This window comes from Mugil cephalus, chromosome 6, assembly GCF_022458985.1.
Source record: "Mugil cephalus isolate CIBA_MC_2020 chromosome 6, CIBA_Mcephalus_1.1, whole genome shotgun sequence".
Lineage (NCBI taxonomy): Eukaryota > Metazoa > Chordata > Actinopteri > Mugiliformes > Mugilidae > Mugil > Mugil cephalus.
Genome location: NC_061775.1, coordinates 484,662 through 498,150, shown reverse-complemented (window position 1 = coordinate 498,150; position 13,489 = coordinate 484,662). Strand labels below are relative to the sequence as shown.

Genomic DNA, 13,489 nt, shown 5'->3' with positions numbered 1-13,489 from the left:
TCGAGTAACTGTTCTCCTCTTCCACACTAAGTGACGATACGTGTCTTTTCAGCGGGATAACACCGCGTTAATACGGCCCGATTTCCGGTTGACCTATTACGTGATATAATAAACAAGAGTTGTTAACACGGCAGACCGGCATTTCAAACAACAACCAGACGGATAATACTACATTTTTTAATCTCGTACGTAATGTTCGCGCTACTTCTGGTGCAGGTAAGATCCGCGCTATCCCTCAGAGGGTTCTTCTAGCGGCTGTGTTTAGCTTCTGGCTTTTTTGGAGATTTTTGTTACAGGTCACACACCAGTGCAGTGGTTGTGGAGTATGCGCACACGCATTATCCGATTGAAAACTCAGATTCCAATCGCATTATCTGGGTGTCTCAATCGGATAATGAGAACTCAGATATTAATCAGAGTAACGTGTTTACATGCACTTATCTCCTGTTATAGTCCGATTAAGGCAATAATTCGTTTTTTTTTTTAACGTGCATGTAAAGTGTGAGTATGGCAAGGCATTCAGAACATGACAAATTATAGGGAGTGCCACAACACCCCTCTCTACTAGACCAACACCTTTTTTCCTCCCTTTGAAGAGGACGGCACACAGGCAGAGGGCATACTGTTAACCCCATCAGAACAAGATCAGCTCATCATCCTCCAACAATATCAGGTACTTGTGGATATTGCATGACATAGACACAAGGGAAGCAACAGGACTGCATGGAAAACAAGGAAGGGTGCTTAAATCATGTGCCTATCAGCTTGCTGCAGTATTCACTAACATCTTTAATCATTCATACAGCAAGCTACCATCCCCCACCCGCCTGAAAACTGCTACCATAATCCCTGTGTTGAAAACCTCCTCCATTACAGGGCTGAACGACTACAGGCCTGTGGCTCTGCCACCGGTAATCAATTGAATTATTTATATTCCATTAATAACAATACAAATTGTCTTAAGACAGCCTGAAACATCCAAACTTTTAACAGGAAAAAACCTTGAGCAGAGTGTGAATGAGAGATGGTGCAGTCCCATTCATATAACTGTGAAGGAGCATGACTGTACATATTATTTACATCTTTGTTGGAGTTTAAATCCCTCCCTCAGCGGTCATGGCGGTGGCATGTGACACGATCCATTCCACTGTTGACACACAACAATCTGGAGGCTCTTCATTTCTGGGGATTTAAATCACAAAACCTTGGACACAGTTTTGCCAACTTTTCATCAGTTTGTTCATTGTAAGACACAGGGAAGTAGAACCCTGGATCTACTATATGCTAATTTAGATGCATACAGTTCCACTGCCCTGCCCCCACTGGGATGATCTGCTCACAATCTGGTCCTGTTAACACCTGTGTATGTTCCTGGAGTAAAGAGACAGCCTGTCTCCTAAAGGACAGTTAGGATTTGGAGTCAGGAGGTTAGTGAAGTTTTGTACGACTGCTTCGAGACCACCAACTGGGATGTGTTCTGCCAGCCCCATGTGAATAATATAGACAGCATGACGGACTGTATCATCAAATATATGAACTTCTGTAAAGATACAGTAATCCCTATTAGGATTGTCCGCTATTATCCTAACAACAACCCTGGATCACCAACCATCTGAAGGACACTGCTGAACAAGAAGAAGCAGGCCTTCAGATCTGGAGATAAAGATGAGCTGAAGAGGATACATGGCAATTCAAAGTCAAACTGAGGGAGCGTAAGGATGCCTATAGGAGGAAGCTGGAGGCCAAACTCTAGCAGAATAACAACAGGGAAGCAGTCAAGCAGCACGAAAGTGGCCCAGATAAACTGTATCTGGGTCAACTGAATGTCTTTTTTAATAGATTCCGCACTGGACCCTCTGCTGGCTCTTCACCCCTCGCCAAACCAGTCTTTACACCCCCACAGACAGCCAATCCACCATGGACCCTTTACTGCCTGTTACCTCTGCTCTACCCCCAACTCCCACCCCCACTGAGGAAACCCCTATGCCCCAAGCCCTATGACTGTGACTCCTGGCCAGGTGAGAACACAGCTGGAGAAAATCAAACAAGGCAAGTCAGTAGGCCAAGAATGTGTAAACTGCTGGGCCCTGAAGACTTGCGCATCACAGCTGGCTGGCATCTTACAATTCCTGTTTAACCTGAGTTTAAAGTTTGAAAGGATACCAGTGCTATGGAAAACATCCTGCATAGTGCCGGTGCCGAAGAAGCCCATCCTATCTGTCTTCAATGACGTCACGTTATAAAGAGACTTATCTCAGCTCAGCTGAGTTTGTAGCTGAGTGTTTCTTGTCAGTGGTGTTTCCTAGTTGTCTGGTGAGGGAAGGATGTAAATGCCACTGAGCCTGCAGAGTCTGAAGCCAGGCACAGACGTACCATGGCCCTATGAACCAGGTCTCCAAAACTCTTCTCATGACACACTCCCTCTGGGTCCCATCAAGCACACACAGTCCATCCATCCCGCCGCCAAAGGCCTTGCGTTCCCCTTGAGGACAGACGGCACCACCGACCCAAACCTCCGTCTCTGCTTCTCCACCTCCAACTCCAGCCTGGCACCCCCAGCAGGTCTCACTCCAGGCAGCTCAGGGGACACGGACAGCGCTAACAGGAACACACCAAGGGAACACAACGGCCGCTCCACCGAACTCCACAACCAACGACACAGCCAAAAACAAAAAGTCAGAACAAACAGAACAAAAACAGCACAAAAAGACAAAAAACAAACAAAAAAACAAAACAAACAAAAACCATTGGACTGATACAAGGCACAGAAAAACAACAAAAAGTCAGACAAAAAACAACCACTAACACACTCAGAATAACCTGAATAGGTTATCCTTCGCGGAGCAACTGGCAACATGCAGCCACTCTGCAGGCAAGCACATTTTTCCAAAAAAATAAATAACTGTAGTCCTATTTCAGAAGGTGGCATGCTGTTCCAGTTCATTTTATTATAGCTTAATTTGATTTTCTCTACAGCAGATGGTAACTGGAAATGCATACAAAGGCATTACACGTTTCCACTTCAAACCTGCTTCGGAGCCAAATACAGTGGGGGAAATAAGTATTTGATCTCCTGCTGAATTTGTAAGTTTGCCCACTTCCATAGAAATGATCAGACTCTGGTTTTTATGGTTGTTTACTGGTTATGGGTATAGACAGAATATCAATCGAAAATGCATAAAAAATACACAATCTAAAAGTTATAAATTGTTATGTATTTTATTAAGGGAAATAAGTATTTGATCCCCAACAATTCACTTAGAATTCAGGCTCCTACAGATTGGCTGGTGCGCATGTGGCACACAGCTGTGCTCAGTCAACTAATTACCAATACTCCTGATCTTAACTCGTCATGTATATAAAGCAAACCTGCTCTAAGAATCAGTTTCTTACATTCCAACTTCTACAGCACCATGGGCAAGACCAAAGAGCTGTCAAAAGATGTCAGGGACAAGATTGTAGACCTGCACAAGGCTGGTATAGGTTACAAAACCATCAGCAAAAGGCTTGGTGAGAAGGTGACAACTATTGGTGCCATTATTCGCAAGTGGAAGACCCATAAAAGGACCATCAACTGTCCTCGGTCTGGAGCTCCCCGCAAAATCTCGCCTCATGGAGTGAGGATGATGATGAGAAAGGTGAGGGAGCAGCCTAAAACAACATGGCAGGAGCTTGTTAATGATCTGGAAACAGTTGGGACCTCCGTCACCAAGAAAACAGTTGGCAACACACTGCGCCGTTATGGATTGAACTCTTGCAGTGCCCGCAAGGTCCCCCTGCTCAAGAAGGCACATGTACAGGCCCGCCTTAAGTTTGCCAGTGAACATCTAAATGACTCAGAGAAGGCTTGGGAGAAAGTGCTGTGGTCTGACGAAACCAAAGTTGAGCTATTCGGCATTAACTCGACCCGCCGTGTTTGGAGGATGAAAAAACGTGAGTATGACCCAAAGAACACCATACCCACGGTTAAGCATAGAGGTGGAAACATCATGTTTTGGGGCTGTTTTTTAGCAAAGGGTACAGGGCAACTTCACCGCATTATGGGGCCAATGAATGCAGCCATGTACTGTAACATCTTGGACAAAAACCTTCTTTCCTCAGCAAGAACACTGAAGATGCCTCGTGGGTGGGTTTTCCAACATGACAATGACCCAAAACATACTGCCAGGACAACAAAGGAGTGGCTCAAGAAGAAGCATATTAAGGTCATGGAGTGGCCTAGTCAGTCTCCAGACCTTAACCCGATCGAAAACCTGTGGAGGGAGCTGAAGCTCCGAGTTTCCAAGAGGCAGCCAAGAAACTTGAAGGATTTAGAGACTGTCTGTAAAGATGAATGGGCCAAAATCCCTCCTGCGCTGTGTGCAAACCTGGTGACCAACTACAAGAAACGTCTCATCGCTGTGCTTGCCAACAAAGGTTTCTCTACAAAGTACTGACTTGTGTTGTGCTTGGTGATCAAATACTTATTTCCCTTAATAAAATACATAACAATTTATAACTTTTAGATTGTGTGTTTTTTATGCATTTTCGACTGATATTCTGTCTATACCCATAACCAGTAAACAACCATAAAAACCAGAGTCTGATCATTTCTATGGAAGTGGGCAAACTTACAAATTCAGCAGGGGATCAAATACTTATTTCCCCCACTGTATACTACAGTAAAATTAACTGGTACAGGAAACAGATTCCTACCTTCTAGACGCAAGACTACAGCCAGGTTAACAATAAATCACAATGCAATCCTGACTGTTTTTTCCCCCATCTTTAGTGCAAACATGTCATGTTGATTTCAGTTGAGCAATACTAGTTACTAGGCTACAACTTTAAAAAAACAGCAGCCAGCACAACTCTCATTTAAGTTTGGAAAAAAAAGAGGTTAAATACAATGAATAAAATTACACTGTCTGTACTACAAAAATAGGGTTAGTCCTGAGTGACTACGTACAAATATAAGAACACTAACAACAATAAAAAATAAAATAAATGAAAGTGAGAGTAAGAGTTTTAAATCAAAGCCGTATGTTTTTGGGGAAGCGGTGTTGAACAGATCATATTAATTAACTTTCTCTGAAAACGCACATTTCCCAAAATCCTCCATTAATACAAGATAAGCAATAGGAGTATACTTAAACTTTTCTTTTCAGATTGTCTTTTATAGCTTGTCATGATAATTATTCAAAGTGTCCATTAATTACTGAGTGAGCTTTTTTTTTTTTTCATAAGAGACCGGCAATATGTGGTAACGTGTGAAGTTTGAGATGCTGCTGAACACTGCGACTGTCTTAATGGGTTCTATGTGTAGTTCCACTGTTGTACCACTAGATTTTGTGTGGTCAGAGTTGTGCGTGAATTTACACGCTTTTCTAAGCACAAGTACAAATTGATAAATGCCATAGTTTGTGCCGGAATGTCTCATTATGCACAGATCTGTGCTTAAACATGGTTGATAAATGAAGCCCCTGGTGCATTAAGTTGAACACATCCAGCTTTTTATAGAGGTCATACAATACTGTAGTGTCCAACCAGACACAAATATTCCATTTATTGTTGGAACTGAAATGGTTACTGTAACTAAACCAAAACAACAACATTGCCAAACTTATCTGACAGCCCTCTAGAATGTAACTTAAGAAGTAACTTAAGGTATGACTTGATAAAATAAAACAGTGCACTGATGGCAGTGAGCACAAAGGAGCATCTAAAGCATTCAGTTCTACATCAGGGTGGGATGATCTGCTGGCTGAATGAGCTGACCATCAGCCACAGCTTGCCGTGCAGAGGGTGAACAGGATTGTCCAATATTGCACTCAGTACTCCAATATTGATTTTGTCCTTCACCCTCCTCTAAGCTATTGTTTCCAAACAGTCCAAGTTCAATCCCACCACCGAGCGGGCTTTTCTCATCAGCTTGTTGAGTCCGTTGACCTCACCAGTCTTGGCACTGCCCCAGCAGCACACTACAGCAAAGAAGAGCTCGCTGGGAACTGAAGACTGGTAGAAGGTCTTGAGGAGTCTACTACAGACACTATGAATCCAAGAACATCCTGCTCTGTCCTTTCCTGTATAGGGCATCTGTATTATGTGTCCAGTCCAGTTTATTGTTGATGTGGACCCCAAGGTACTTGTACGAGTCCACAATCTCCACCTCCTCATCCTGGATGATGACAGGTCTCCTTTGGTTCCTCCTGTAGTCCACCGCAACCTCCTTAGTCTTACTGATGTTGAGTTGTAGGTGGTTCCGGTTGCTCCACGCAACATAGTTCTTGATCTGGCTATGGGAGAGTAATGGGAAAACTTTTCATCAGAAAACGTCATGGAAAAAAATACAGCATAAATTAATATTAACTGACACAAATGTGAACCACAACACCATGTTTCAGTGCCTGGATTCCAGTTGTTTTTTTCGAAGTGCAGGGATCCATTTACGTCTCTTTTCTTTGGCTTTTGAGAGCCTGTAAAAAATATATCTGACTGCTTTTTAAAGCAGTACTTGTCGAGCATCTTATAGCATCTTACAGCATCTCACAGCCATGTTATAAATTTGATATATGTTCTGGATATATTAAGACATATTAGAGGAGGTAAGTTGTAGTTGAAATGGATCAGATAAAACAATGGCAATTTAAGTAGTGTAACTGCAGTATAGTGTCTGGGTAAATATATTATACATTCTAGAATACTAATTGTGCAGCGGAGAGAAAAAATAATATTTTATTATTATTTTAAATTCATTTGTGTGTTTTGCTAACACATCCACATTTCCAAGTCTATATCATAATTTGTGTTATTTAATATTATTTTGTTTTTAATATTTTTTAGGAGCTACCACTCCAAAGTGTCCCTATTATGCCGACTATGCAAAGAAAAGTTGAGAATGCACCAGCACCAAACTTCAACACCATCGTTTCAGCACCTGCAGAAACTCATCAGTCATTCTACAATGAATCAGTGCAAAGATTTCAGGAGACCTGCCAAACCTCAGAGGTTAAAAAGTACTGCAGCTTTTCAAGGTTGTCCTACCACCACGGCAAAGACAATGCTACATTCAGTGGGAAGCCACTTGTCATCCACCACATGGCATCTCTGTATGAGGACGTAGCCTTCCCCGATGTTTTTCTCAATGATTATTACTCACAGGTACTATACACGCAGATTATTTGATGATCTTTTACATACTTACCTATGTTGACTGTTTATCAGCAGTAATATTTGTTCTTTTTCTTTACATCAAATAGAAATCAGTTTGTGCTGTACCAGTGAAGGATGGCCTGTTGGAACATGACTTCGAGGGTCAGGGCTCTTCTGCCGGCTCAGTGGGCTGCTGCAGCCTTCTGGACTCTGACGATGACCTGTACTATCTTAATGATCTTGGCCCTAAGTTTAAGACTCTGGCTGAGATTTGTTCCCAGTCCACACAAAGACCCAAAACCTCCCTGACACACAAAGCAGGAAGTGTTATCGAAACCACAGTTGATATTGTTGAGCCATTTATTAAGCCCAGTGAGGCAAAGCATGTTGGTGTGAAGACTGAGGAAGTATTGACATCTATCAACACCTTCAAATCATCTGTCAGCACAGAAAGCACTACCATACCATCCATAACACTTCCTTGCTCCAAGGTTGCTAATATCAGTCTGTCCTCCAACACGAGTTATGCTGCTCAAGTGCCCTATCCAGCTCAGAAAACTGTACTCAGGCAGCAGCCACTTTACTACACAAGCAGCGCTGTCGTGCCATCAATGCACTATATAGTTCAGCCACAATACAACACACTTATGCTGACAGATGGATCCCATGGAAGCAATTTTCCAGGCCTGTATGTAGTCGGTTCTCAGAGTCCTTCTGGACTTGTAATCAGTGGACCTCAAAGCTTTCCTTCTGGGTTACTTCTCCAGGACACTGAGAGCCCCAAACACCCCAAATACCCTGCTAGCCCTACCAGTTCGGTTTACCCCACAGTTTTGCTATGTGATAGCTCAGTTGTGTCTCACAGCTCAGCCTCTGTGGAGGGCTGGGAAATAATGAGACCAAATACTGATGGTAATTATATGTTACTTAAGAATAAGAGCATTCCAGAGGAGGCAAAAGGGTTAGACACAGGCTCATCTCAGGGCATTTTGCCAGGAGGTGTCGTCCTGGTAAAAGGGGCTGCTCCCCCTCAGGGGGTTTATGACTTGGCAGCCCAAGGGAGTGTGGATTGCAGTCTGCCAAGTCATGTCATTACAAAAAGGGGGGAAGTGGCTGTACTACATAGACAGTTGGGACAAAGATGGGTTGGGCAGTCAGGACAAATGGGATTAGAGCCAGTGACTGATTTAATAGTTGGAATTGGGAAGCCAAGAAGGGGGATAGGATGTGTTATGGCAGAGAAGCCAAAAGGCAGACAGCCTGGAACTGGGACAGCTGGAATTGAGCAGTTGAGCATGAACCAGTTCCACAGAAGTCATCAATTAGAGGAAAGAACTGAAGCAAATTCGCCAAATGAAGACAGGGCTTTTAAGAAGCTGGATTATAATGGTTCAGTTGTGAAATTGCAAGATAATACTATTAAAGAAAAGCATTCAGAAAATCTGGTCACCTACAAAGATGATGTGATAGAAGTGGCATTTGATGATAGTGACAATGCCCAAGAATATTCAATACAAACAGAAAAGTTTACCATTATAAATCTTGAGGGAGAGGTGGTAATATCATTGCAGAGGCCTGATATACTACTCCAGATTTCAGGGAACCAGTGTGACACAGTGGTACAGAAACCAAGAGATATAAAAGACAAAATTGTGCCCAGTTGGTTAGCTAAAACGTCCAACAAAACAATGCACAGAATTTATATATCTGACAATAAAACACATTAACGCACAAGAGAATGCTGAAGAATTTGAAACTCCTCAATCAAAAAGGAGCTGTAGTCACTCAAATATTATAGCAGGGAAGTTTCACTCAGATTTGGAGAATATGGTGTAGATGTCTACTCTTACCAGTGAGCTGAGGAAGCAATGGACATTTGCTCTATTCTGGGTGATACCAATGCTATACCTTGAGTGCTTAAATGTTTTGCCATATTATGTCAATCTATCAGATCATGTGAATGAGCTAACAGATGTCCATATTGGGGAGGACCATTCCTAGTATTACTAGAGTACTACTACAACTAGAGGGTTCAAATGCTCTATACCAGTGTTGCCCAATACGTCGATTGCAATTGACTGATAGATTGCGAAGGCAGTGTGGATAGATCGCGTGCCAATGAAAAAATGTTTTTGGTATTATTGATATTGATATAATTATCATTGATCTTTTCCTATATTCATCAGTACAATACAATTAATACAACGTAGTAATATTTTTGTATGTATATAAAGACGTCATCCCCATATGTCCCACCCAGAGATTAAAAATAAATAAATAGACAAATAAATAAATTGGGATAACTTGATTCCACTGTAGACCCTTTTACAAGCTACGTCATCACAGAGATACGTACACGTGGCAACCGAAGTAAGTGCTCTGGCCTGGATGCGACAACAGCATTCAGTTCATTTCCAACAGATGAAAAAGCAGGGCTAAAGTTATTGCTAAACAACAACCAAAACAATAACAACAACAAGAAGAAGAAAACGTCAGGTTATTGTGTAGTAAGTCTGTGATTATACAAAAAATAACCTATATAATATATATAATATATATAATTCCTCTCTTGGGAGTTATTTTTTCAGTAAAAATAACTCCCAACACTATACATTATACAGCTTAGAACACAGCTTACAATGAGTGATTATTTAATAATGTGACACAAAATAAATTTTTAATTATGTCTAGAAATAATCACCATTGAATATTGGTGATTGACCAACGATTGATCAGAATTGATTATTCAATAGAGCTGTGTTCTAATATTTTATAAATGTGACGTATATGGAATGAAACTTGAAATGTCTTGTTGCACAGGAGGACAATATACAGACAGCAGTCAATGACAATAACTAGTATAAACTATAACAAACTGTTACAGATTTATTTTTCCCCACAGTGTAAATAGACGTAGGGCTATAGTACAATACATACATACACGCACAGAGTTAGTTTTTCTTGGGACCTGTTGCTGTGGTAGCAGGGACAGAATGCAAAGTTTCATACAGCATTGTAATGTCTGATTGGATGTTAAAGGATGACACAAAGTGATCAGAAATATTCCCTTTTATTTGTCGGAACAGAACTGGTTGCTGTCGGCCACAACCACGGCAAAAAAAAAAACAAAAAACATTTCACTACCTTCATGTCTCCCTCTTCTCTCTCACCCACTTGCACACACTGGTCTCAATCCCCTCACACTCACCCCTGCCCCCACGCTTTTTCATCCAACCACATACCTGCTCGTACTATACACATTCACGGACAGTCTGAAATGTGTACATTTGTAATTTGTACATTTTGTTTTACAGTGTTTCTCAAGTGTATCCTCTGAGTCAAGTACAGAGTTTTTCTTGGGATCTGTTGTCCGAGCTGTGGTAGCGGGGCAGAATACAAGGTTTCATTCAATATATTCAAAGTTTCATTCAATATATTCAGGGTTCATTCAATATATATATATATGTATATATGTGTATATATATGGCAACAGAGGTCACTCTAGGGATGAGTATTGGGTGTTGAAGACAGTGACAAAATTTTTTGTTTAAGATATTCAAAGGTGACCATGTGAGCATTGTCATACAGATCCTTTAAATGTAATATGCCTGCCTTACTGGTGCTTTTGTTGGCCCACTGGTGCCAACAAAAAGACTTTTTGGCTATTCTTAACTTTGAATTGAGCCATATTGACGCATCATCATCATTACTCTTGATGTGGCTATGTGACATTTTGCAGCTTTCCATAGAAAATTCTAATATTGGGTTATCTATTGACATATAACAGCCTATTTGTGTCAATTGTCTTTTTTTCATTTCTATCCAGGCTGAGTCCCTATGAGAGGACAGGTTATATTTTGACAGCTGTATAAGTGAAAGTAAGTAGTGATACCAATCAACCCAGGAAGAACAATTCAATGCTACCGCCCTTCTACTGCTTACTTACTGCTTTCTTAGGGACACGCAAAAGTAGGGGCTATTTGCTAACATGTTTTTTACATCTTTTATTTGTTTTCATAGTTTTTGAACATATTATAATATGTATTTCTGACTCTTTTGCAGCTACTGCCCGGTATTACTTGGTGTAGTTAAAGACCTGTCAAATCAGAGCAAGTAGCTGTATATAGACTTTGTATAAAATTGAGATACGATGGAAATTAAAAGAGGACTACTGTCATCTCTTTTAGAAATCTGTCAAATGTTCTGTATACTGTCTTATGTACACTTGATGTGCTGTGTGGGTTTTATAAATGGCTGCAACAAATGATTCTTTTTCAATGAATTAATATCTGTTAATATCTAGCTATTGATTTTTTTAATTATTGTAGACTAGATAAGTTTGACTAGTTTCTGAGCAGGTGATACATTTTTGGTTAACTATGAAAATATAACTTTTCCCATTATGTTTCCAATTATGTTTTTCAAACATGATTTGAATATAATATCTATGAATGTAAAACCAATTTCACACTTGAAGTTTTACTAAATGATACATCGATCGATTGACTGATTTGTCAAATTTTCTCCCTTGTGACGTTTGGGTAAGGGCTAGTTTTACATGTCAGTACTGAACTAATTAACTATGCTTTCTTTAGCTTTCTTTTTAAGGGTGATATGATGAGGAAGTGGTTGCTGTATAACTTTGAAGTTAAAATAAAATCATCTCGTTATATATCATCTGTCATCATTTATTATTTCATTTATTGTAATTGGATGCTTATGTTCAAACATAAGGTTGGGTCGGCGACTTTCAACACTCAAAGAGCCATTTGGACCCATTTCCCACAGAAAAGAAAACATTGGGAGCCACAAAACCCCTTTGACATCTAAAATGAAGATAACACTGTATATATATATATATTGGGGCGGCTATGGCTCAGTAGGTAGAGCGGATTGTCCATGAACCGAGAGTTAGCGTTTTGATCCCCCAAGTGTGCCATATGCCGAAGTGTCCTTGAGCAAGACACTGAACCCCCAGTTGCTCCCAGTGCAACTGGCGCTGGTGTGTGAATGTGTGTGTTGTTGTGTGAGCGAATGGGTGGATATGTCTCTGACTGTAAAAGCGCTTTGAGTACCTTTGAGTAAGTAGGAAAGCGCTATATAAGAGCAAGACCATATAATATGGAGGAAGAACAAATTAGTGGTCAATTTTCAAATATTCTGTAAAAAAACAAACCATCTACAATAAGGCAATTAAACAAGCAAGACAGGCATACTTTTCAAAGCTGATAATATAATATCTATAATAAAAAAAATCTATATTGGTCCTACGTGATCTTACTGCTACGACACAGTGGATCACTCAGTTCTTTTAGACAGACTTCAAAATCTGGTTGGCATATATGGTAGGCTACCGTTTTTTATTGGTTTAAATTGGCCAACAATGATTTCATTTCTTTAAAGAAAGGTCAGTGCACACACAACCGGTGTTTGTGAAGAAAGACCCTGAGCTTCTGGCAAGGTCCACCTTTATGGGAGGGATGCCAGCTCTCAAGTAACACCTCCAGGGGTCTTCAAGGGGCCCTGTGATCAACTGGTGGGCCTACACAGGAACCAGTATAGTCTCCTTTGTTACAAAGGCAATCAGGACTGTACACTTGAACAGGAGCTAGCACAGTCACCATTGTTGCTGTCGACTTGAAGTAAGGTCGACGCCTGTTGTTTTCCCATGTCTGTGCATTTACATATCTGTCCTGTGAGGTGATAGACACTCTGGTAGATTCAACAGGAAGAAACAGTGGGTGTTGGGGAAGGAGAGGAGACAAAAAAGCTACATTTCCATTGCTGATTGATTTGATTACAAATTAATCACAACAAAAAAGCAATAGGAGAATAAAAATTGAAACAAACGAACAAAAAACAAAACGGACGCAACTCAATCATCTGAAACATTAATTTACATGGATTTAAAATGCATCATCATTACAGTTGGAAGGTTGGTTCAGGAACAAAACAAATAATAATAATAAAAAAAATAGAAACAAAACAAGCAAGATATTGTTTACACCGTGTCAGCATCAGAGTCTAATTCGAAATAGTAGTGTTGGTCAGATATATGTGATGAGCTGGATGTTGAGTTGGATCTTTTCCCAGCTCATATGGAGGACCCATCTGCCGAAGGCCAGCTGAGTAGAAACAGAGAGGATAGAGAGAAAAGAAGAATAGGAGGAACAAGATAAACAAACTTCTGTCATAGATACATACATCAAGCTGAAGGAAACACGTAGAATCTAATACATAGCTGATGATCTATGAGACAGTTTGTGTGTGTAACAGGAATCATAGGCAGGTTGGTGAATTGTTCGTCTAGGTAGGAGTGGACAACTGGAGGAGGCCATGAAGACTGGGGCAGATGTAG

General features: G+C 40.7%; 1 protein-coding gene across 1 annotated transcript in view; it reads left to right on the top strand.

Moving 5' to 3' along the window:
* LOC125009669 (desmoglein-2-like) overlaps positions 1-11,815 on the top strand; it is a 50,260-nt gene extending 38,445 nt beyond the window's left edge. The window contains exons 13-14 of the mRNA XM_047587819.1: positions 6,823-7,140; positions 7,239-11,815. Of these exons, the coding sequence (XP_047443775.1) occupies positions 6,823-7,140; positions 7,239-8,858 (1,938 nt within the window). The 3' untranslated portion in view covers positions 8,859-11,815. The remainder of the gene's footprint in view (positions 1-6,822; positions 7,141-7,238) is intronic.
* The last annotated feature ends 1,674 nt before the right edge of the window (positions 11,816-13,489 follow it).